This window comes from Acanthochromis polyacanthus, chromosome 18 (genome assembly GCF_021347895.1).
Source record: "Acanthochromis polyacanthus isolate Apoly-LR-REF ecotype Palm Island chromosome 18, KAUST_Apoly_ChrSc, whole genome shotgun sequence".
NCBI classification, from domain to species: domain Eukaryota; kingdom Metazoa; phylum Chordata; class Actinopteri; family Pomacentridae; genus Acanthochromis; species Acanthochromis polyacanthus.
In genome coordinates, this window is record NC_067130.1 from 17528220 (window position 1) to 17555487 (window position 27268).

Sequence of the window (27268 nt, forward strand, 5' to 3'; positions counted from 1 at the left end):
TTGGCCAACCAAAATTTTGTTCATGCACATTAACAAAAAGACTCCAGGCTGAATGACACCCTGCTGGAACTAGTGGTGGATCCAGGCAGCTTTTATAGGAGCCTGTCCTCATAGAAAAAATGACCACATAGGTCATCTGTACACGCCCGTATTACTACCGAGTGTTACGTTTTGACGTTAAGCGACCTCTAGCGGTTGAGTAAATATCGACACTCCGGTGTCTCAGCTGAAACGTCACCATGAACAAACTTTAATCTAACACTACCCCTAACCCTAACCCTAACCCCGTGTTGCGAAAGTGAGGAAAAAGCCGTTTCGCGAATTAAATCCTGTAATGCGTTCCTGTCTCCCGTAGGGGCGCTAACGTAAATACGCTCTCATGGGTTGTATTCCGGGGCACGTTACATACGACCTGTGTGGTCGTATGAGTTTGAGGACTTGTTGTTTATAGAGGTGGCCAGGCTGAGACCAAATGGCAAATGTTTATAATATTTAAGAGCAACGCTGCATTTGTTCTGCAGATTTCAGACTTTCTTTCAAACTCTTCTTTTCTTTTAAATTTTTTACCATTCAAATGTAAGAGGTTTCTCATTACAGATATCTACAATTATCGTAGGAGCTTTAGTAAAAATCAACTGGACTTCTCTTGCAGGTTCCTGAAGACGTTTCACTTCCTCAGTTCTTCTTCAGAACTGAAGAAGCCTCTTGGATGAGAGGTGAAACATCTCTAAGAACCTACATGAGAAGTCCTGTTGATTTTTATTGAAGCTCCTAATATTACCATGACCTAGATAACTGAGAAACTTCACTGTAATATCTAACAATTCAGCTGCAGATATCCACAATGTGACTTGCAGATATGTGCATTTGACTAGTTGTTTCCAGTTTCAAATATATTTTAGTTCAAGCTATCTTCAATTTAAAGATATGATACTGAAGATATAAAGCGTGCAACGTTGAGAATATTGTGCACTGTAAGATATCTTAAATAAAGTGTTAACGAGTCAGTGTGGTGTTGTTTGCGTTTAACTGGAATTATTACCATTAAAAATGTAATTACAGATGTCTTGAATTACAGTTTTGACCAGGAGAAATGATCTTCGATATCTGTATGTATGTCAGAAAACAAAGCAGGTAAGAGACAGGTCCTTGCCTTCCCAACATACTATGGGTTTACAATTGTAACCACATGTGAAAAGCCGTTTTACCACCGTGTCATAACAGCCTGAGGCTTAAGGTTGAGTAAATTTCAACTACAAGTCTCTGTTGAAAGAAGCTCTCATTCTCCACAAGCTCCATACTGATGAGCTCTTCCTGTTTCATGGCATTTTCAACCTCCATTACTAACACTGTACAGATATTCTGCTGGACCAACATCCAGTGGGAAGCCTCAAGTCATGCACAGCAATTCAGACGCGTCATAATGATGTCTGAGATATTTTCAACGATCATTATGACTAACCAACACTCAATTATAGACATCTCTAACTGTGGTTTAGACATGTATGAATGATGTAATAGATATGGAGAATGAAAATTCTGACTAGTCACATTTTCAGTGGTGAACTACTCAAAGGGGATAACTCCAAGAGACCTCAAATTTGACCAGTACATATAACAGGTCATAATGATGACAACTTCTCAAAATCATCTGCATCAGTCAAAGGGCGTGGCCATGGCGGCAGACTGAACTTTGATGGTTCACCATGAAAGAGAGTGCTGTGTTTGACAGTTACTATTTCTCAAACTCTTGTCTGTGTCACATTACCTCCTTATAAAGCACAATATAACTCTGACAAATGCTCTATTTGTGCGCAAACCGTTTCTACAAACTTTGTGAAAAAAATCTCTGAAATTGGTCAGCTACATCTCAACACCTTCAGTTTTGTGTTACACTCTGATATACGACACGCCTCAACGTGCGCCACTTCCTTACTTGCGTGGGTGTGCGGGACCTGCTCAAGACTGCTTGTAGCCTTAATTTTATATTATTATTAACATTATTTTGAATGAGAACAAACTGTTTAAATGACGCAGAAAAGTAATAATCACAGCATGAAACAATTGATTTTAAAAAATACCGTAGTCAGCAGTTATTTAATGTCTTTCACTGTTAAAAAGTAAAACCTTTATAGAATTCAGAGTATGACAATCTGCAACATAAAGAAAATATTAGTTCACTGAGCTTTAATTTAATCTTTTTTTTGTTTTTTTTATTGTTCATTAACAAATTCAGTTTAAAGTTGTGTTAAATAAAGTCCAATGGTCCACGTCTGCAGCAGCTCCTGACCAGCCCAAACTCTCTAGGAAGACGAGAAAAAACAAAATCCTGAAGCCAGGCAGGAAAATGGGAAGAAACTTCGGGAAAGGCAATTCAAAGTGAGATCCCCTTTCCACGGACGGCTGGTGTAACTACAGGGTCTGCAGGTGGAGAAATGCTCTTTTTTAGGTTGAACTATACATCAAGTCCAATTAGAGGAGTCCAAATAGACCTCAGCTGCCAACATCCTGTCAGAGGAGGAAACAGAGAAACGTTAAATCATGGAAAATGTATGTGGACTTGTTTTGCTGTCTCTGCGAGGACAGGTTTACTGCCAATCCATTTCATTTCTAAATAAAACAGCATATAAATAAAGTTTGATTGATTATTCGTTCTTCTAAAATTTCTACGTTCCAACGACTAAACAATCTGATTTATGATCCACACACAACTTCAGCCCCAGTTCAAATCCCAGGGTGGGCCTGGGATCTTTCTGCATGGAGTTTGCATGTTCTCCCTTTGTATGCGTGGGTTTTCTACGGGTACCCCGGCTTCCTCCCACAGTCCAAAAACATGCTGAGGTTAATTGATTACTCTAAATTGCCCGTAGGTGTGAATGTGGCTTATTTTAAGATACCTAAGCTTGACAATCCTGGTAAAATACAGCTGAAAAAATAAGTTTCCCCAGCTAATTTGATCTCAATATTCTAAATATCATATCTTATTTCAAGAAATCTTACCAAGCGATTTTTCACTTGTTCTATTGACAGATTTTGTTCACTTACTTGAAGATAAAAGGTCCTTAAAATAACTTTTTTCTTGTTTTAGGAGGGGCATTTTTCCCAGTGTGATCTCAACCTCAGCTGAAATCTATATTCTGGAATTATACAAGATCTTATTTCAAAAACAAATTCGTGTAAAATTACAGAGCCAATACCTAATTTTCTGTTACTTTTGACTCATTGGATCTCATTTTACAAATACATTTCCAGAATCAAATTTAAATAGATCAGTTTCACTTTTTAAAAAATATGAAAATATTTGTGAAATTCTACATTTACGCATGCATTTTAACTTCTGTTAGTCTGTTTGTGTGATTTTATTTTCACCTAAAACTTCATGGGCATTGAAAATTACAGGTTTTAAATATTACTTTCCATTAGACACTGAAATATACAGAAGATTCATGTAACTTGATGTCTTCAAAAGTAAATTCCAAAGAAGATTTCCAACAAGACACAGATCTTTACTCGAGTTGATGAGTATTATAATAAAAAATAATAATATATATATATCAACGTGTCATTGAGTATGTCTAGGGCAGGGGTCGGCAACCTTTAACACTCAAAGAGCCATTTCGACCCGTTTCCCACAGAAAAGAAAACACCGGGAGCCGCAAAATCCTTTTGACATTTAAAATGAAGACAACGCTTTTTTTTTTTTTTTTTTTACCTCTATGCCCTTGTTAATCAGTCGCGATTACTTAATTACAAAGCCTCTAATTAGATAGATCCATTTTTAATTGTGTCCTTCCACTAATATGTATCTTACTTGGTTAATGTCATTTTTGCTCCTGGACCTCATATGTTACGTAATGTTAGCTGGAAATCAATATTTTGCGAATGTCTATTTAACTTGTAAAATCTATTTATCTTAAGCTAATAACTTTTCTCCGGTAAGTCGCTGACCTATTTTTCCAAGACGACACTCCTCTGACTCTGACCTGCTGCCTGGATGTGACATCGAGCCGTGTTCTTGCGAGTAACGTGTATTACCCTATCATGAGTACTTTTGACTCAAAGACGTGTCTTTCTTGGAGTGGAGCTTTAATATACAGGCTTGCCATTCTTGAGTACAAAACGATGTGAAACTACAGGCGTTGCTTCTCCAGGAGTAAAATTTTAAAAAAGACATGAAACGTGTGTGAATCGGAAGCTCCGTGTTCTCTTTTTGCATCAGCTTTGCGCTCTCATGCACAGGCACAGCACATCCGGTGGAGTGACACGTCAAAGTAAGAGCGGTAATTTCACAATAAAATTCTCTATATTAAAATGCATTGAAACGCACCTGAAAGGCAGAATAACGTATTTTCCAAAGTTACAGGGAGCCACGACAGAGGGCTGAAAGAGCCGCATGCGGCTCCGGAGCCGCGGGTTGCCGACCCCTGGTCTTGGGCATTAAAAATGTGTTTCTCCCATCCGACATAGAAAGTATAATAATAATTCCTTACATTCCAATAGGGTCCTACGCACCTTTGGTGCTCGGACCCTAAATATACAGTCACAGTCATAGCGCCACCCAGTGGATGGACAGGAAGTGAAGTATAACTAGCCTGTACATGCTCCAATCTGCCTGAAACTTTACACATGTGATCAGAGTCTGGCCCTCATCCATAGGACGAAATACACTCTCAGTCGCAGCGCCACCTGGTGGATATGCTTAGATTTGCTGACCAGCAAGGAGGTGAAGACCCGTTCAACGCTGCTTGCAGCTTTAATTTTTTTTGTCTCCGTTTTGTCTGCTATAATCAACCTGTTGGCAGCATTGGTCTTTTCAACCTTCACTTATCTCAGGTTTTAGTTTGTTGAATTCCGTCCATCACATTTCATCATGATGAGCCATTTCCAGCTGCTTTTTGAATTCTTTTATGGTTTATCAGCTTTGTTATACTTTTCCCCGCCTCTGGGCTCTTTTGTGTGTCCCTGGATCTCAACAACTGTTATCTGTCTCCCATTGTGACTTAACAATATTTGACTAAGCAAGCTGAATTTAAACTTGTGAGGTAAATTTGTAACACCATCTGATTTCTGTGCTGGGAAGCACTTTGGCTTAAGTTTTGAACTACATAAATCTATACATTCTAGAGGAGACAATGGGATAGAGTTGCATCTAGGCCATTTTCAGATGGGACGATGTTCGTTTCAGTTTTGGTGCACAGAGATTAAACAACCAAAGATGGACTTTCAGGCAGTTCTGGATGCAAAAGTAGGTCCAAGCTGGTACTAACAAGTTGTATCTAATACATTGGCCGGTGAGCGTACAAATCTAGAATTGTTGAAATATTTCCGAAGTTTCATTTTTGAAAGATTTCTTTGAAAGCAATAATCAGTGGGGAAAAAGTCCTGAATTGACAGCTTGTACATATTAGGCTAACTGGAACAATCTATGTATTGACAGTAAAGAGTTTTGTTTAGAAATATGTGTCAACAAAACATAAATAGTTCTTGGATTCCCCAGAAGGGGAGGACTCTCCCTTGGCTATAGGAGGTAGGAAATTAAACCCCTTTTATTAACTCTGCTCTTTTCAGCTTCCACTAAGACACATCTGGTTCCCTAGACAACTTTCAGACTTCAAACAGGGTCCGGCTGGTCTGTTGTGAACCTTTTCAGGACAAACACACTGAGTGCACAGTCCTGACAGTGAAGCACGGAGGTGAGAGTGTGATGAACAGTGGGTGGATGAATGAAAAACGTGTTGGGAAGATGACTGTGGGTATTGTACCAAAATACTGGTTGACAAGATGACTCCCAGTCTGCAGAGCATGGCAAAAAAAAAAGGAATACACCAGATGATAACAACCAAAGCACACTGCTAAAATCGCACAGGAGTTGAAAAAAACACCTTTAGACTATTTAAACGAAATAAAGAGGAAAGGTGGAGCACGACAAGCACTAGATGTTTACTATACAATAAGACCAACTGTAATTTTCAATCAAAATGTAGTTATTATACTAGATTATTACACATTAGGCTTTTGCCATGAACACTAAATGTCACAACAGTGTACTCAACAAAGATTTTCAGCAGAGGGCAGCAGAGTTTCAATGATGTGACTTCTGTGCTTGTGAGTGTGTTTTATCAGGTGTCAAACAAGCACGAACATCACTTAAAGATGAAATCCAAGTCTTAATTCTGTCAAACTACATAAGTACTTTAAAGCAAAATTCAGTGGTGGAAACTATACAGTTTTGAGCTACGTATAATTTACATTTTAGAGGGCATATTGTGCCTTTAATCTCACAGATATAGTAATTGGTTAGTTTTCACATTAAAATTTTATATGTAAAATGTGATAAGCTCATAAAACGTATTCCAATATTAGATTTAAGAAAGGATAAGCAAGGCAAGTGTATTTATAAGCGTATTTGAAGTACTTTATAAGCTGCTTTAAATATTAAAAGGCTAATTAATTTTAGAAACTACGCATTAATTTGTATTTAAACTATTCAATGCATGTAATTGTCATACGTCATGGGTGTGGATCTGGTCAGGCTAAACACAATGAAAGCATGGCCTGACAGTGTATTTTGTTAAATTACAAAATACGATATTTGCTGCTGTAGACGAGTTTCACTACAATGGGTATTATAAAATGCAAATAAATAAATAAAAAATGTAAAAAATGAATCTTGCTAAAAGTAAAAAGTCAATATTACACAGTTGTTTATATGGCACATTTAAAGCAATATCTATTGCCTTATTTTAGGCTGAATTGAACATGTGCAGACTAATTTGGTATTTGCATTATTCCACATATTCATTATTATACGTATTTATACTCAGATCACAACAGTTGTAGATAGACTTTTGAATGTTTGGCTGCACAGTCATGTGCTCGTATTAAAGGTTACTTTATTTTTAGGTATTTCCGCATTAAATATAGCAGAACTTCCATATCAGATGTTGAGTATGGACGTGAGTAGCTTTTACAGGCAAACGAAGACAAGTTTGATTGAACATAAAACACAAAATTTTAAAGGATAGACACATACAGCAAACTGAATGTTTTCGCTGCTTTGGACAAAACACAACATTAGGACAAACATATCTTTTCACACTATTTATGAGGCATTAAATATACATATATTTACATATCCAAGAATATGTTAGCAGTAGATTGATAAGTATACTTAAAACCCTGAAAATGTCAAGGAACTGCATGTTGAGGCCAAGCAGTTTGTTACTGTCTCATCTTCATTCTCATGACTCCAGGAGTCGCTGTTGCATCATGAAGTGAACACATCATTTCAGGAGCAGAAGACTTGTCAGAGTTCATTAAGTATCCAGGAGACAATGCAATGCATGCTAGCAGCTACTTAGCCTGTCATTAATCATGGCTGACAAAGAAGTCAGGGTTAAAGGTGGGAAAGCTGCCAGACACTCTGTGAGTGATTTTGCACTGCAGGAGAGCTGGGAGACACGGAGATCACGCATCTGCTGGTTTATGTGATCCGGGCTGATTTACAGATACGGTGAAAACATCTTTTTCATAATTACTGCCATTCATCAACTATAATTACAGTCAAACCCCCCACTTTGAATGTTATCAGCCGATTAAATGGCCATTATTAGTTGTCATCGCTCCTATAATGATGCCTCAGACTGAGCAAACTGCACCTACTTGAAAGTCAGAAGGACAGTGCCATGCACTCTGACCATGGATAAACAGAAATGAACCTAGGCTGGATAGGTGACTTCTTGAGGTTATATTAATAAGTGCATGTGCAATTTCCACCAGAGCATACACAGTATGCAACAGAAGTGAGTACACCCTTGTGCACTATCACTTAAATGTCAAATGATTCAAAATTGTAGCACCTTTCAGTTTTCAGTTCAGTATTTCCTCTTAAGAACAATCAATCACAAAATACTTTTGAAAGGTCACGCTGACAATATCAGCACCAAAACAGAAACAGGACATAACAAATCAAATACGGTGGGGATCACTGACACGTCACAAAACCTGTGATCACTGTGAACATGGTTACAAACTGACCTGTGAACACCACAACTTTCTCAGTTTTGGACTTATGGACTGTTTCTATCTGCATATCTGCATCATGGCTTCATTTGTAAAAGAATTGCCAGAGGAACGGAAAAATCTGATTGTGAGGCTTCCAAACAATGGAAAAAGATAGAAGACGATCTTTGATCAACTAAAAGTCAGTAAAAACATAGTTGAAGCAGTAATCAGGAGGTATTGAGCGAGCCGTAGGACCACTAACCAGAGCCACAGTGCAGCACTTTCACTCACTTTTACTCTGAAAAACAGATGGCTCGGTGGCACAGGGTTAATCAATGGAAATCAGAGTTTCTGAGACAGTGCTAGGACAGTGTGAAGGGATGATGAATACTGGGAGCGCAGTTTTTGGTCAGATGAGATCAAGATACATTTGTTTGGTTCAGACAGGGTCCGGCATGATTGCTATAAACCTGGTCAGGACCAGCACAGTGAATGCATAGTCCTGACAGTGAAGCAGAGAGGAGAGGTGAGAGTGTGATTGTATGGAGCTGCGTGTGAGCAAAAGGTGTTGGGGAGATGACATTTATAGATGCACCATGAATGTCTGTGGATATACCAAAAATACTGGATGACAAGACGACTCCCAGTCTGCAGAAGCTTGGTAGACGAGCACGACAACCATCCAAAGCACACTGACGAAATCATACAAGAGTTTCTAAAGAAGGAAAAAGTAAAGAAATGATGGCCCAGTATGTTGCTTGACTTTATTCCAACAGAACACCTTTGGGGTATTTTAAAGACAAATACAGGGCAACACAATCTGGTATCCTTCATCTTGTGGAGGATTAAGTCTGTCATCAAAAAAAAAAGGTGGACTTAAAAAGTACTGAAAAACTAAAATATTTGAATCTCAGTCATGAAAGGCTCGACTGGCTTTTGGTGCATTGAGTTTGCACTGTGGTGCCTGTATTCATAACACAGTAAATCTAAACTGTAAGCTTTTGCATAAGAGCAAATACGCTACTATTAAGCTTAGAAGTAATGCAGTTACTGTATGGTCATAGAATCATTTCACATTTAGGCGATAGTGCCCAGGGCTGTTATTACTCCTGTCGTATTCTGTAAATTTAAGAGACAAAAGCAGCATTAGGTTAAGTTATAAATTGCTGGGTTATGGTGAGGGTTATTTTACTGTTGGCCAGAGCCGGGCTGTTCCTTGTGGTTCCAGTCATTATGCTAAGCTAAGCTAACCCTCTCCTGGCTCTAGTTTAATATTTTCCATTTAACAGACATAACAGTGGTGTTAACCTTTTCATCTCACTCTTAGCAAGAAAGTGCAATTCTGTAGCTGTTCTTGTAAAGCCCAGGGAAAAGGGTTGTTAATTAGATTAAATCCAGCATTAGCCAGCATGCGTGATTGGGAAAGACTCTTTCTGCTGCCTTCAGAGAAACATCTCCTTCTGTAGGCAGAAGCCTTTTCAGAGCCTGTCATATATTCCACCCGAGAAAAACAGAGAACAAGGAAGGCATAGAGAAAGGAGGCTGCTGTGAGAGAGAGGGAGAGCGAGCAAAAATTGTACTTGTGACGGGGGAAGATTGAAGTCCTGTTAAGTGCTCTGCTTGAAAGCATGTCTGGCCTCATTAGCTGTCAGTTGTAACAATACTGAACTGGCAGTGAAGACAGGTTGGAGTCTAGTGGTCATAAATCACTCCTTGACAGCTGCCTGACAAGCTGGGAACCAGTACACAGGCACGGGCAACCTCTCAGCCTCGACACTGCACAGGCACACAGTAATCTAAGAAATCATCGCTCTCGCCCTGAAATTACAGAGAGCCTGCAAAAGTGGTATGTGGTGTTTTGTAAGAGGGAAATTGCTCTCATTTCGTGTCTGACTGCATTCATGTATTTGCACTCGTACGTAAGCCCTCATCTCCTGTGCCTGTCTGTCCCTCCCTGTGTCCATTAGCTAAACGAGCAGTGGCTGCAGTGACTTCTGTGGGGCAGCGGGGGGGTTAAGAGGCAGGGCCTGCAGGCCATTAATCACGGCCCCTGACATGCAGAGCAGGAGGCCAAGGCTCCCCTATGCATACAGCTGCTGGGCCACACTCACTGCACAGGCGATGTGTTGACCCTCGTACGCCCCTTCTCCCAGCGCCTATGGCTCTCATCTGTCCAACTCCCTCACCACTTGTGTCAGTCATCCGTGCTGTCGGACGCCACCTCCTCCTCACCAACACTCCTCGTGATGTTTTTGTTTCCCCCAGATTAGACTGTGAACACAACAAGTCTGATCTCTGGAGCATTTTTAGCTTTGCTTGTAGCATAGCTGGAAGAACGGTAGTCAGAGTACCACTTTTGTCCAAAATAGTCGTGTTTCTGTAACGTATTTTTCTGCACATTTGTAAATATTGCAGCAGAAAAGGTCATGGAAAAGCAGCATTCTAAAAACTAAAAATAATGATAAGAAAACGCACTTTACCACTTCCCTTGAGATAATAAATGGGTTAATCTCTGTTTATTTTTGTTTGTTTCATCTTCTTCAGTGATTTTTAGCGGTCGGCAAACTGGCATGTTTTTTGCAACATTTCAAAGTTTGTTTTAAATTTACTTGAAAATGCAGTATAGTTCTGAAGGTATCTACACAATTCTCACAGACTATTCTAACCATCTGGACGAAAAAAAAACTTCTAAACTATTAAAAGCATTTCCTGTGGTTCTTTTTCAATATCAAAAGAAAGTTAGCATTCCCCTGGCTATTTGTATTCCTCTGTACCACAGAGCATCCAAAAACTATTAAAAGTATATTACTGACCCACAGATGTTTCTTTAGCACCAAAATACTTGCTCACTATAGCTTATTTAGAAAGAGCTCCACAGACTATTAACAGTGATCATTTCATTGTTTTTGGACAATAATGGAGCTCTGTAGTGTTGAGGAATCAGTTAAAAAACTCTTATTGATGGTTTTGGTCTTTTGGTGGGATTTTGCCTACTACTGACGATAAACAACAATACTAGTTTACTGAGATTAGTGGTAAGTTTTAGAGAAACTAAGAACTGTGAACAAAATGGGACTACATTTAACTCCTAATGTTTAGTACTAAATATCAATTATTAGCATGTTAACATGTTAGTCTAAGATTGTGGACAGCGTAAGTCCTTGCAAAACCAAAACGTTTGCTGCAGATTTGATGGAACTTGCTTCTGATTTGCAGCAAGGAAGTTAGTTTTCCAGAAAATGTTACCAGAAGTTTGCCAATGCTGACCGTGAGTGACAACTTCGAGTATCATTCTAGCAAACAACTTTGCTACTTGCTTGCAGTGCTAAACTTCCTGTAATCTTCGGGGAACAAGTTTGCCATTGGTGGCAAACATTTCAGTTTACATTGTAATAGATATCATCTTCTGGCAGTAATGACAGTTGTTGGTGACATTTGGCCATGTTGCGGCAAATTTGTTTCTCTGGGTAACTCTGTTGATAGCATATCTGCTGCAGTTTTGACAAAAATTCACATTTTATGTCATTTTTATAGTATCTCCATACTGATTTCCCTCAGTCCGTTGCTCAGAGGACTTTTGGACATCCAGAGACATTTGACATTTGTGTTAGGTTAACTGGTGATTTTAAGTTGGCCATATTTGTGAGTGTTAGCATGAATGGTTGAGGCCAGTGTTAGCTGGGATAGGCTCCAACCTCTCATAGACCATGACGGACAAAGTGGACATAGCTAATGAGATTGACTGTTTGTCAAACCTTTTCCACAAAGTTAGTCAGAATTCCACTGCAAGTTTTCCAAAATGCTAATTTACACATGAAAATATGACCTTTTCTGCAAATTTGCGGCAACATTGCAAAGGTTAACCACAATTGCTTTCTGGAAACCTAAATTTTTTTGTAAATATCTAAATACTTCATGTTTTTTACAGATCATTAATCTGTCCATAGCAGGGAAAGAACAGATGTGATTAATCGAAAACAACACTGTGGCTGAAATCCTTGTACTGCTTCAGTTTCACGGTCTGATGGTGATACTGGCACGCTTTCTCATTGCCATGACTTACTAGGACACCAGAAGTATTATTTGGAACAAATTTCTTTTTCCTAAGAAGTCAGACTATTCGCAGTGAGATGTAGTACAAACAGTACAAAAGTAGGACAAATACTCTTAAATTAAGCACTACTTTTAGCTGCTTGGTGACATGAAAGCTCCAGAAACAGCTAGTAAACAGACCCTGTTAAAATGACCTTGTCGAACTGCTGTTTCCATGGTCAACAATGAATGTTCATGCTCAAAATAGTTGCAACACTACTTTTCTAGTGCTTCAGTTCTACATTCCCAGGGTTGTATGTCATGCTTCAGCCAGCAGAGACTGTGTCCTTCACGTCAAACACATCAAATATTCACACGCACAAAAATGTGAAAAACTAATGTGCCATCTCATCTGCTGACATGACTTCGCCCAGACCCAACAGCTGCTTGCATAATGACAAAAGCCAGTCATGCTGCGAGACACTGAACACTTTTCATCATTCACAGCTACTAAATCACCGAGTCCAGTCACAAGACATCTGTTGAAAGCTGATTCCTTATCAGCCTTCCAGCATGATTTGGGGAACATCTGGAGATTCTGAGAACTTTGGCACAGTGTGGGCTGGAAAACTCACAAAGAAGGCTAATTTTCTAGAATGTGTTGACACTTAAACTGTAGGAAGGTGATCTATTGCTGCATAACGTGCACTTTAAATAAAAGGCGGTGCACATCAAGGGGATGTCTAGATTGCTTTGCATCAGGCGATGACATATTTAAAATTACAGGAAACATTTTTCATCATTAACTGAAATTGCACAAATAAATCAATGTTATGACTGATTTGCTAAGCCATACACATGTCCCGTTTTCTCCTCACATGGCATGCAGTTTGTGGAAATACTGGCACATTTCCCTTCAAGTATCTTAATAATATTCAAAACAATCGGTCCATGATTGTAGCTGAAGATAGAGAAGAAAGTTAATTTGCTCGGTTAAAATAGCATCTGTGGCTCCAGCTAACTAAATAAACCAACTAGCTAGCTTACCATTAGCTTTATGAGTAAAAAGTTCAACCATCCAATATAGAGCAGAACGGAGGTGCTACTGTTAGCTTAAACTCCCATATAGCATGCGGACTAAAGTGCGGAAATGCAATACATTTTTAGTTTTATTTAGTTGTCTTGTAACGTAGCATGAAAAGCAACAGTGATCAGTAATTGCATTTTCCCTGTAACAGCGACACATGCTAATATTTTTAGCTTGCATTAGCAAAGATTAACACATCGGTTAAAGCATTACTGATACTTTTGCGTTAGTTTTTGATTTTGAGAAACAAAAAAACCCAGTAATGATTGTACACCCATTTAACAACCTGTAAATTATTTAAATAATCTAAATTAGTCAGACAAATTAGCATTTTATTTAATATTGTGCAGTCTTGACCTCGATATTTAAACTGTAGTGTTGCAAGATAAATTTGTAATGCCAATTTTGTTTCTTTTTATATATCTGTTATGTAAAATACTTCTTCAAGGTGCTATGTATTTATTAATAACATTGTTTTGTATTTGTTATGGCTTGAACACATTTGTGAGCATAACCAACAAATCATGCAATTATTTGTTTATTTGCAGATTATGTAACATGCTTTTGTCACCCTCTGCTAAAATACTATTTTTACGATTTATTATTGGAATCACACAATAAGCAGGACGATTTTATCATTCTACATTACCTTTTGAGAACACACTGGCTTGTTTCTCTGCACCTTTTTTTTTAAGCATTTAGCAGTTTTTATTGCTTCAGCACGCCACACTGCTGAGCGCGCACACACATCCTGCCTGTTGTAAGTTAGTGGCAGAGATCAGGTCTGCTGGTTCGACTAAACAACAGCATTGGAGTGGATTTGCTCTCCCTCATTAATCATCCTGACAGTTTGAAAAACAACATTTCCTCCTTAATGACTGTATTTGAGTAATCATGTCTGCTTATTTCCATGCGAGCTTCTCTTCCTCATTCTGCTTTGCGCTCACTCTGTCTTTCTTTCTCTTGCCATCCATGTTTGTGTGTTTTGGAGTCTTTACTCTGACCTCCCAAGTCTGCGGCATGGCGTCTGCTCTGGGTCACGCCGGCCAATTACGGTGGGCTACGCTGGTGGAGAGGGTGAAAAACCAGAGGGAGTGAGGGAATGTGGCTGTGAGGATCCAGATGCAGAAGGCAGAGGATGGTGAGTCCCCCCCTCCCTACACTCCCTGCATGCGGCTAACCCACCGGCAGCCGCCACTGGCCTCCAGGCCTCCGCTGGTCACTGCCAAAGCACGTTTCTCCGTTAAGCACCAGGTTTGTGATGCATGAGAGCTGACAACTGAGCTATGAGCCCTCAGAGCAAACGGCCAGATCAAAACCGGCTGGGGCCAACCTCACATTAGCAAGAAACCATAATTGCGTTGCCCTCTTGAGCGCCACTAAAGTCTCTCTGTTGACTTTTTTTCTCTTTTTTTACAACAAAAGACACGAGGAAAGAGAGCTCTTAGTAGTTCCCTTTTTAGAAATAAAAATAACTGCTTGACAGTTGCGGCTAATTATTGTTGGAGGTAATATGAGGCAGCTGTAGCGGATGAGCTCGGTTCCACAGTGGCTTTGTGGAGTGTTTTCTGGTAAGGAGAAAAGTGGTATTTTCAACGTTTCCCCCAGCCTGTGGGTGGATAGTAAGTGGAATGGGTTATGGGGCTTTTTAGGAAACATCAGTATAGCCATCGGCTTGACATCTGTGTCCGCTTTATTTTGGGACCACTGCAAAAGGCCCTCATAGTAGGATGATGGATGAAGTGATAAAGGTTGGATGAGAAGACAAAATGAAGCAGAGGAGTCCATTTCTGGCAAGCAGGAGAGTGATCTGTAACTCAGAGACGAGTCGGGAGAAAGTATAAAGCACAGATGGTTTGTAATTTGGTGTCCCAAATGATTTTTAATGGGGGAAATATTTACTATCTCGAGGAGCAGAGGGAAAGACGCCCAGAAATACTTCTTCGGATTGCAATTAGTCATTAATATATCCATGGACATCTTTTAAATATAACCTCTTTTCTTTTGCACTGCTCAGGCCAATAGAGAGGTGAAGGCTTGTCATGTAACGGAGGAGCAGCTCCTCAGTCTGTCTCATTATCATCAGGGCTGTCAGGCTGCACCCAGGACTCACTCACACCAACCAAGCAAGCAGAACAACACACTCTTTATACATTACAGCAACCATGCCTTCACACTGAGTTTGATTTAGAGTTGTCAAATTTATAATATTGCTGCAGCAATCAAAAGAATAGAGAAGCACAGTTGGTTGGAAGTATGGCTGGAAATAGTAAATGAGTAACCTCCTTCCTTAGCAATCGCTGAGTCGCCTTTGAGCTGGACATTCCTTCATCAACAACTAAACTGTCAACTAAACCTTCTGTATTTATTCAATTAAAAGGTTTAAGGACTGTGCAGAAATGATCCAACCTTCTCTTCACTTTACAGTTGTACAACCATTATGCCACAGGGTTTGGTTAGAAGGCAGGAAAGGATTTTGTAATGTTTAGCATTACATCATACCATAAACAATTGTGTACGGAGGCCCAGAGGTGCAAAAAAAAAAAAGAAAGACATGAACAACAACATAAAAACTGAAGAACACAATAAAGCTTAATAAATTACAGCATTGCCTGAATGTTGATGTGTTTTGTCTAATGCTGCTCTGTTTTCAGTTGTTTCTTGTTTTTGTTGCACCACAGAGAGACCATATTTAACTTATTACAATACAAACGCATGTAACAATTTCATGACAATTCATCTCATCGCCAGCCAAAAATATTAACCTCATAGGGGCTCTTGAAGAAAAGTCAGCAAATCACCAAAGTCCTAAAGTTACATCCTGAGGAAAGCACAAACATCTGAAGAACATTTTTGCCAGTCCACATTAATTCATGTCGACTTTGCCACCCTGAAGCGCGCACCAAAAGTTGCACAAAAAAATTTCCCAACCTCCCCACAGTATCTCAAAATAATAGAATTTTGAGTTAGTGCAGTTTGTTGCAACATAACAATAACTAAAAAGGCATTTCACTGTCAGAAAGCTAAGCAGTAATTTTGCTCTTGTCAAATTTTTACTCACTGTGGGCTCGTATTTCACCTCAGTCTTAAGTCGTGCACCCCTATGGAGGCAGCACAACCATGACTAGAAGCAGAGAGAACTAAATAATGTCAGCTATAATGCCATGAATTAGAAATAAGAAAAAAAGGTGAAATTTCATTATTTATTTTGCAAAAATGTGAAAATCTGGAATCAACAGGTATGATATTTTCCCAAAAGTGTTGCCATTCCTGGAAAAAAATGGATGACTATGGATATTTTAATACTTTGATTTTCAGGGGTTTCCATATTTGTGTTAACACAGCCTGCAGTTCAGCCAAAATAACTTTTGTCATCTGACATTTGGCTGCTGTTGAGTCACTAATAGCCTCTTGTTATGAAATTAATGTTACGAAGCACAGATGTGCAGATTTTTTTGTTTATTTTTTTTTTTAGAGAAACAGGTTTTTGGTCAAATTTAAATGTGATGCCAAATAACATGAGTTTGATTTTAAGCTAAGATTTCATTTTACCTACAGAACAGTTTTTCGTGCATGATTAAGGAATCATCATCAGGAAGCATTGCAAAAATGAAAATGAGACAAGTCTTGTTATTTTTTATGTTTTCTCGCTTTAATAAATGGTGGAGTTTTGGTCATTTTTTGTAGTTACAAGTAAGGATATCAGGATCAGATGAAATTTGGAACTAGTCTTTAGTTTATGCACCAAATTTCACACGGGAAGGATTAAATTGAATGTAAATCTGGGATAATCAACTGTAGAATAATATAATCAGTTTTGTTGTCAGTTGTTCTCCCTATTAATTGGCTAGTTGTCTGATCTGTATAATATTAGAAAACTGATTATCAACACAAATAGCATTTAATTTAGTAGTTGGCAACTAATTGATTAAAAAAATGAAACCTCTGACATACATAATCTTCTCTTTGTATCACTTTCATGTTCTTCAGTAATTATTCCAGGAAATTATTACCATCAAATGTGTCCGATATTCTGAAGGTTGTTGTCGAACCTTAAAAGAAACACAGCACCACATGCAGATGATGCTCCTTATCATGACATTTGATTAAAAAAACATATTGTTGGTCACCAATAGGTGGCATCCCAGTCCAGCTCTACACTTCACACCTTTGTTAAAGTTAAACACTGCTGACTGAAATACCTGGAAAGCCAACTGCACTGAAACCCAACAAAACCACCTCAGATGTCCTCAACTACAAGTCTGGCAGTGACAGAGAGGAGACAAGCTCTGTGGTATCCACAGTCAGCTCTTTACTCAGTTAATAAACTAAGTGCGTCTATTTTCTGGGACATTTAACTGGCAACGTGAAGCCTTCAGAGTGGGCCTGGGAGGTCTCCTGCCCTCCTGCCGAACACTCAAACAGCATCTCGGACCACTGAAACAGGACTGCTGTCTCTTGTTTCAGTGGGGACTGGCTGCTTTGACCCCTGTGGGTCTCTTGTCAGAGTTGTGAGTGACCAGCGTGGGTCATCTATACTTCGCCAAGGGTGTCACAGTGTCATGTTGCTAGGAAATGGCATATTACTGCTGCCAATCATGTGGCAGACTCGGTAACTTGAGCGACAGTCAGGGCTTCGTCGGGAAGCGGCTCTGATGCTTATCAGGATCTTACAGTATGTATACATTACACCCTGATAGCTCCAACTTCCACGGATGTCGCTGTTGTTAAGCATAAAGCACATTCAGTCTGTGAAATCAGCAGGCTTCTGCTTTAAGGTGAAACCATGTAGCTGCAGCTCTGTGGTCAGCTCGCTGTCGACAGTAAAGCACACCCAAAGTCATCAATCATGTGATTCTTTCTAGCTAAAAATAGTCACTTGTACACATCCAGATCACCATCAAAGCCTCACTGACATGTATGCTGAAGTTTACATCTTCCTTCTGCCACCTCACCTGTTTTCCAGCTCTGCTGCCGTTCCCAGCCAGAGAGCTGTGAACCGGTAGAACTGGTCAGTAATTAGGACAAATTTCTTGATGTTCTTGATTTTTTTTAAAGAGGTAGTCTGCTGACATGACGAGGGTTGTCTGGGCCATGTCTTTGTTGGAAATAAAAGAATATCACTTGTCAGTACATCAGATTGTGTTTGGGTGTGGATTCTGTTCAACAGAAATGACACACTGTCTATAAAAAGGCTGACCTTAGTTAACCTTCTAAACCTTAAAACCTGCTGGTGGATATGAAAGGCGCGTAATTGTTTTTTAAAAAATCATAAAAATGACACCTTTCATCAGATTGAAAATCAGATTTTCTACCTTCTAATGGTCCTTGAACCCCTCGCCTGTGATGTGCCATTTCCTTCGGAAAATTAACCAAATAAAATAGTGATATTTAATCAAAATCACTGTAATCCACACTTCTCAAATTTTGTACTAATCAGCACAACCATAAAGTCATTAGTGACCAAGCTGCAACCAAAAGTCACATGACAGAAATTCAGGAACTCGTTGACTGAACTGGAATCTGTGTTTCCACAAAGAAATTAAGAGGCAACTGTAGAAGCAAACTAAAAATGCAATTAGTGAAAAAATATCTAAAGTGTAAATGTAGAGTCATCATTTTTTTCCAGCACTGGTAACACCTGTAGGCACTTGGAAAAATGTTGTATTGTTAATTTCTTCTTTTTTTAATTATTGTGATCCCAGAGTGAGTAAAACATGTGACAGCAGTCAAAAATGTCAAAAACTGCTTACCTAAAATAATCATCAAAATCTGATTGTTATTAGATTAAAATCTTACATTTGTTGTCTATTTCTCTCATAAAGCAGAAACAAATACAGATAATAAGTCTCCTGGTGTTTTCACTGGCAGTGTGTTGGAAATGAAGACAATAGAATATATGTACATCTTCAATGGGATTTATTTACCAAAATATGACCTCCTCCTTCCACTGGATCCCCCCACAGGGTGCTCCAATTTTACAAAAAATATCACATCTCAGTTTTATTGATTTGCTGTGAAAATAAAACAATCAAAAAGCTGAGGAGTTCAGAGTGAGATGTGATTTTCAACATTCATTCTAGAAGAAGTGTTAAGACACGACATATTCAACACCTGTCATCTGGCTTCCCACATGTCTGCTCAGAGGACCGTAAAATGAGAACAGATTTATATGGTAAACATTAAATCAGATTCCCCGTATAAAATAAATACAGCTTCTCAATAGGAATAAACCAAACATAAGGAACCAAAACAAATCATCACAAACCATTGGGCTGTTAAGTGTGTTCACTGTGTAGAGCTTACATGCATTTCTTGCAGGGAGCAGGCTTACATCAGCCCAAGGCTGCCGCTGACTGCCATCCCGGACACGCCACATTTTTCTGCACTAAATCATCATCATTTGCAGCAAGAACCCTCAACATCCAAGAGCTTTTTACGCAGCGTCCAACCATCAATTTGCTGAAGCCCACAGGGCGGCAAAAGTCACCTCAGGGCCGTCACGTCTGTTGCAGAAGCATCCAAGCAATGTGCAGACGTTAAAGAGCCATGTGTCCTCTGATCTTTAGGAGTGGGGCCTGATTAGAAACGCCACGTCTCATATATAAAGTATAAACAGAGTGTGAAGAGGCTCAAGTCAAAATCCAGCACTGGCGCGCCCCTCCTCCTTCCACAAATTCAGTGTGAAGTCAGAGGAAGTACTAATTTGACGAAACAGCACAACAGGTTTATGAATGTGCCTACTGGCTTTCTGTCCGAGAGGACTGACACTACTGTGGTGTCTGAATGTTAAATACAACACTATGGCCAGCAGCTAGTTAGCTTAGCTTAGCATAAACTATGGAAACGGGAGGAAACAGTCAGCCTGGCTCAGTCCAAAGGTGACAGACCTGCACCTTTAACACATTACATACTGTTTGTTTAAACTTCTGAACCCCAAAACCCACCGGTGGGGTTAAAAGGCGTGTTGTTGGTTTTTTATGGCCAAACTTGCACTTCTTATCGAAGCAGAAACATTTTCAACCATTGAATGGTCTGTGAAGTAATCATGTAATCTGTAATTCCATCAGAAAAGCCCGAATCTTGGCTTAAAATTACAATATTTCATCAGAACTGCTTTATTTTACAAGGTTCTTTTAACAATTGTCAAATATAAAACATTTGCACTAATTAGATTCTGTAAAAACAGAAATAATTCTGAGCACCTTTGTGCAACAAACAACAACAACAACACAGTTGTGACTAACAGTCACCTGACTAACATTCAGGGGCTTCTCAGCTGAACTGCAGGCTGTGTTTAAATAGAATAGATGGAAGACAATGAAGAAAAAACTTGAAAATTTAAGTTGTAAACTTTCTCTGGTAAGTGGAGCTCCTATTTTTGTCTGGCATTAGTACTGTATTTCCAAGTATTTTTCTATTTTTAAAATAATAATAAAATAAACTCTTTTTTGTACTTCTTTGGGATATACAGCATTGCAAATTTGTTATTCTGCACTAAAGACATTTTTAGATTCTCTCTACTTCAAGCCATTTTGCTATTTCCATAGAGCAGCGGGGTTTTGTGTTGCAGTGAAAAGATGTGAGTGTTTAGAATTCAAAGGATCAAAAAGTCTGAAAACTGAGGCGTAAAACCAACAATTTCACGTTTTATGAGAAGCCGTGTGTTTGACTGTTTCTCGCCTGGAGTCTTGAGTCATGATGTTTTCATGATGCGATTCTTGCTCATTTTATAAATGTCTTGAGCTTTAAGGGTGCTGACGGGTGGATTTTGCTGTTTCCCAGTTTGTCCCCTTTCTATGCTAAGCTAAGCTAACTGGCTGCTGGCTGTAGACAGATATGAAAGCGCCCTCGGTCTTCTCATCCAGAAAGCAAATAGGCGTATTTCCAAAAAAGATGTTGCACCATTCTGATAAACATTTAAGTGTGTGGTGTGTTACTGATATCCAAGCGCAGACGCAGATCCAAGTCTTTGACTGTAGAGGGCGTAATGGGGGTAGTACGGGCCTGTGGTGGGCAGAGAGTGCAGTGAGATGGAGGACGGTCCAGGGGGCAGATGGACCTTGCTGTAGGGGTGATAGCGAGCTAAGCCCAGGCTGGGGGGAGCCCTGAGAGAGAGGGAGCTGGGCATGGAGCCTGGACTGCTCTGGTGAGGGAGGTGAAGGTGGCAGGAGGCGGGTCCAGACGAGGAAACTGAGAGCAGCTTGCTGTCCATCCCCACAGGCAGAGCTGTGTGCGTGCGGAGGTGAGCCAGGAGTTCATCTGACGTGGCGAAACGCTTGTCGCACGGCCCTCCGGCTGACACCCAGTTACAGGCATGAGGCAGGGGGTCATTGGGGAGCATGAAGCCATACGTGTAGAGGGGATGAGACAGGGAGGAGGACACGCTGGATGACAGGGAGCTTTGGTGGAGGGAGTGGAGCGGGTGGGAGGGATACACCAGAGGGAAGCTGGATTTGAGGCTGGAGGACGGGTCGTGGATGCAGGAGTTGCAGTTGCTCCCGCCAAGATGGGAGACACTGGGGTAGCTCAGGCAGTAGGGGTCCCTGCATAAACCCTGCATGAAGGAAGGGGGGGAGGCACCCGTTAGAGGGCTGGAGCTCGGGTGCTTCCCTGGTACTCCCATGCTTCCCACGCTGAGGCTCGACTTGGTCGGGTCCAGCCCAGGAACAAACTGGGACGGGTAGCCTGCGTATCCCCCCACTACAGATCCGTGGTAGCCCATGTTGGAGGAGGGCAGGGGGAAGAGCGGCTGGCTCGACTTATAAGGAGAAATGGGTGTAATATGTCCAGGGCCCAGGTTCGGCTGGGAGGGCTCTGCTTTACCTCCATCATGGTTGGAACCGCCGTCAGAGCTACCGTTGCTGCAGTTTGTGCTGGCTCGGACGTGGCTGGAGTTGGCGTGGTGCGGACTGTCCGAGCCGGCCTTGTTTACATCAATGTCGTTTTTGGGGTTATTATTATTATTACTATTATTGCTCGTGCTTGTAGGACTGCCCTGCTCATGGGCAGCGTCACCGTTGGCAGTGTGGGAGTGCGAGGCGTGCTGTCCACCAGGAGACTGGCTCTGTTTGTGATGCTGCTGCTGTCCAGGTGGGGTGCTGCTGCTGCCTCTGGAGCTGGGCGAAGCAGCGTGAGGCGGGTAGCTCTGCTGCCCACTGCTGCTGCTCAGACGTCCATTCGTGGTAACGCTGCTACTGCTGCTGGGAACCCTGAACCCGGCTTTATCGCTGCTGGAGCTGCTGCTGCTGCTGCTGGTGACCGTGTCTCTGCGACAGTCTCCGCTGCCCTTGTTGTAGGGCTTGAAGCTGGATTTGTCCTCCAGGGACGGGCGGTGCTCCCCCAGCTTCAGGCCGGAGACGGACGAGCGGCTGCTGGGCTCCTTGTCCCCCTGGCTGCAGGAGGAGCCCAGCTTGGAGGAGGACGGAGGGTCTGGTTTACCGATCTGAGAGCAGGTCTGGGCCAGCAGGGCCAGGGGACTCTTCTTGGCGTCCAGCTGCAAGAAAAACACACATTCTTGTCATTTTGGTACTTTTTTGGTTTTCATGCAAAAACAAAAATGTTTCGCTTAGTCGCTTTCAAAAAAACAAAACAAATGAGCTTAACTTACCCTCGTAAACCTTTGTGTCAATCTGTAGACCAGTAAACTGCTTCCACGCATCTAATGGTTTATTGTTCTGTTTTTAAAATGCCATAAAATAAGGTGGAAATGCTCTGTATGGCGTCCCAGAAGCTAAGGTGAAGTCGAAAACGTTTATGCTTTGCATGACAGAAAAATAATCAGCATTTCAAGCAAAAACTGTAAAGAATCAAACAAAAAAATATTCTTTACTTTCCCCCATCATCCACCACTTTACTGAATATCTGTATCGTTTAGGCTTTTTTTGAGCAAAAGCAAACATGAAGACTTCACCTTAGGTTCTGAAAAGTTGTGATGGATATTTTTTGGCATTTCTTGCAGTTTAAGTATAACCCTTGAGGAAAATAACCATTTCTTGCTGCCCTACTTTAAAAAAAAGCTAAAGAACAATAGAAAATCACATTATAAAGGTTAAAAAAAATCAAAACAGTGATTTGATTATCAAAAAAGTCAGTCAATGGACTGACTGGTTTGTTCATTTAATCCTTAAATTCTGAGCTAGTAACCATTAAGATCAAGCCTAGACAAAGAGTTTCAAGTGAAACAAACAATTATTATTTTTTGCTTCTACCAAGGATTTGTCTCTAGCATGTCTTTTTATTTTCCATTCCCTGCTGTGAAATCCGGAACACTGCAGCAGAACAACAGCCCTCTCTGTAAAATAAAAGTATAATAGGCAATAAATACCTCGATGCTGACTGGTGCGGACGTTAGAGGCTGTAAATATTCCGGGTGTAGCAAGTGTCCGGTGTGCGCCGTCAACATCTTGATGACTCGGATAGGGAGCCGCTTTGCCTGCCGAAGTGGGTCCAGAGGGGTCAACAAAGAGACCACGGCACCGGGACGAGAGTTTTTGGAGTCGGTGGTCTCACTGAGCTCGATCCGCTGACTGACTCGATCCGCAGCTGATCCTGGAGGGAGATATTTCATTGGAGAGAGGGCGCCGCGCTCTGAGATGTGCGTTACTCTGAGATGCGTAAATGTAATCCAAGCAGACACAAAAACACAGCTGGGCGTCCTTAAATGTCCCGAAGGACGGAGAAACCTCTCAGTACCCGTGCGTTACTTGGTTTGAAGCATTTTCAGCTCCCACACGGCTCCTGTACTCCAATTTCAAATCCACAAATTAAAAAAAAAAGTCCACAAAATGGCACAACGGCGTCCTTTCTTTCTGTCGATGCGTAAAAGACCAGAGATCGCTTCGTAGACTCCGAGTGTTCAGAGGAAATGTCCCACTGCGTGCCTTCGCTCCGGACTTCAGCAGCTCACTGATCACAACAGTGAGGACTTCAAAGTGCAGCAGCCGCTGTGTGTCCGCTGGGTGGCCGCATCCGTAATGAGCGGGGCGGGGAGGACGTGCGTAAAGGCGGAGCCACGTCAGCCTGCCACTGACAACCCTTGATTTATGTACCGTGATCATCAGTGGGAGGGATGTAACTAAGTACATTTGCACAATTATTGCGCTTAAGTATAGTATAAAGTTGGCAGCACTTTACTGGAATATTGCCATTTTCGGTCACAATGTACAAATGAATCAGTAAAAAATGGTGAAAATCTGACAGCAAGGGTACCAGAAAAGGTATGTTTAAACCCAGTGGAATCCTGAAATGTTTAAAAAATAAAAAACAATCTATTAAATAAGGATGTTTAAGCTTTAGTGAATATAGTTATACTGTGAGGAGTTTTTGTTTTTTTTTTTAAATTTAGCCTTTATTTAACCAGGTAAGTTAGTTAAGAACTGATTCTTATAACTCTGCCAATCAACACGTGACCATCAGCGTTGGTTTGTCTGTCTGTTAGCAACATTACTCAAAAGCAGAATAACGGATTTAAATGAAATTTTCAGGGAAGGTCAGAAATGACACGAGGACCAAGTGATTAGATTTTGGCAGTGATGCAGCTTATAGTCTGGATCCATGGATTTGTTCAAGATTTCCGCATGATTGCGAGATAGCAGCATGGTGTCACCATAACTATGACAACAAGTGAACACTATGTCAGCTACCTGCTGCCGTCACATGATTGCAACCCTACTACAAACTGACCACTGCGGACCATGAATTGTTAAAGATTTCATCCGTCGGAAATCATACAACTGAGCAGCCTTGTTTTCAGATGCTATTGTATTTTTCATTTGCTGGACGGGTTGTGTTGCTCTACCATTCTTTAAAATACCTCGAAGACGTTTTATTGGATTGTGAGATACTTGGTCAGATAATAGTTTTCATGCTGGAATATTCCTCTTTTGCCAAGCCTCTGCAGACTGGGAGTCAACTCCTCAGCCAGTATTTGGTTTGTCCCCAAACATTCATTGTGTCATCTAGAAATGCTTTTTACCCAACAGCTTTGGCATTCATGCAGCCTCATGTCATCACACTCCTACTTTTGTGCTTCACTGTCAGGACTATGCATTCACTCCAGAAGTCCAGCTCTGGGCAAACCCTGATTACAAGTTTTGTAACTTGCAGGTTAATGATTTATGGTCTATTCACTCTTGACGCACTGAATTTCTACTTTTAGACATGTATTTATATGGTCTACCAAAGTGTGTGTGTATTTATGTATGCATTTTATTTATTCATTTATTTATTTAAAGGCATTAGAGGAGATTTAATTTCTTACGACTTTGAACGTAGAATGCGCACATACAACCTCTCCCTCACCCCCCTCTAAACATTTACGAAGAAACGCCCCCCTCCAGAAACTTGCGTAGGACTCGTGAAGTTGTGTTTTACGGCTGGGTCCCCCTGGATCTTTAGCTGCCATTATGTAAAAAAGGATGAGCAAAACAAGTCGCCAGCTAACTACGAAGCTATACCAAAGCAACACATACACAAAACACGTAAGTCCAAGGTGTACGTAATCTACGTAACTAGGCCTGAGCCGGAAGATTTTTGATTGACAGGAAAGGGAGCAAACCAAACGCCTAGGTCCGAGCGCTTTGATTGGCTGATGTTTTTCAGGTCCGGCCATGTCCACAGTTATTTTTTAAAATTTTTTATTCTTTTAGAGACCATACATACAAGTCCACTAAAGGTCAGTATATTCATTTTATGTGAATCAGACAAATTAAACAAAAAAAACATCCTCCATAATGCCTTTAACCCTTTTACATTATAGAGGAGACTGGTGACATGTCCAGGGTGTTCCTGCCTTCAGCCTAGGTCAGCTGGGATAGACACCAGCTCTCCCATGATGGGTGGATGGATGGACGGATGGATGGACATTCCAGAGGGCAGAACTGGAAGGTTTGCGCTCAAGTACTGACATAAGCACAATTTTTTAGGAACTTTATCTATAGTAGTTCTGTTTACTGCTACTTTACACCTTGATTCAGCTACATTTAGTCAGCAGATATTTTGCTTTTCACATATATTTGACAGCTTTAATTAGTTTTAAGATATCACATTGTTGAAGACGAAACCATTTGCGATTTGCAAAGACATAATGTCTCTTTCGTGAAATTGTTTACAACTTCTTTATACACAAACTAAAGACTTAAAACTACTAGTTCAATTGTATATATTTCATCTTATGGGCTTTTCAAGTGTTTCTTAATGTAAGATAATGAAAAGCAAGCTGTAAAATACGTTGCACTGAGCAAAAAGTTTAACGTTTCCCTCTGAAACTAAGGGATTTGAAATGCAAGCTTACATGAAATCGGTTTGGGCATAACTCTGTGCCACATTATGGCATAAACAATGTGATTTATTTGACTTTGTGTTACATTTGTGGACATTTTGGTCAGAACAACTTCAAAATGTATCACTTTCTGTTTATACAAACGCCAAAAGGATTTCCAGAGAAATAATGCATTTATTTTGGTGGACAAATTAATAAGTATGAATGTCTTCTGTATTCATAAACTGGAAAATTATATGCTCTAAAATTGTGGACAGATGTTATCCTCATCTTCAAGCCAACACTGTATCATACACAGTTTTCTAAATTACAATTTGCACAGATTAAAAAAATCATAGCATTTTATGGCCATTTGTCCAGATGGATATCAACTATGATTAAGAAAAATAGATCTGACTTCACATGACGTTGTGGTTTCCAGAAAAACAACTTCTTCTGAGCAACAAAGCAAACAATCTGTGGACCACGAAATCATGAGCAACGCATCGTGACGTTGTGTGTATCAAATATTTCACATACGACCGGGCAGTCTTTAAATAAAACCACACAATCATGAACGAATTTGGAAAACTAAACTTTGCTCAAACGTCATTTAGAATCTTATAATTTCCAGCTCGTGAAACACAGATCAAAGGAGAGAGGAGGAACGTCCACCAAGAAGAGTCTGCTGACAACTTCACAGAGTTTATGCGCTGTTATGCGATACATAACCCGCTTATTAAAACTAAAAATGCTCTTTTGTGTGTGAAATGGTGCAGAGAACAAAGTGAGCTCTGGGAATAAGTCACATGAGTCATCTTTCCCTCTGTTGTCAACAAGCCGATGAGTGCATGAAGGGCAAGCACCACAAGGGGTTTCACAAG

General features: G+C 40.4%; 1 protein-coding gene across 1 annotated transcript; it reads right to left on the minus strand.

The window, feature by feature from the left end:
* Positions 1-19025: 19025 nt before the first annotated feature.
* On the minus strand, positions 19026-24074 carry LOC110953306 (zinc finger protein 703-like). Its single transcript, XM_022197252.2, has 2 exons — positions 23451-24074; positions 19026-22619 (listed from the first exon to the last, which is right to left on the minus strand). The coding sequence occupies exons 1-2, from the start codon at positions 23691-23693 to the stop codon at positions 21060-21062; spliced, it is 1803 nt and encodes a 600-aa protein (XP_022052944.1). The 5' UTR covers positions 23694-24074; the 3' UTR covers positions 19026-21059.
* Between the last annotated feature and the right edge of the window lie 3194 nt (positions 24075-27268).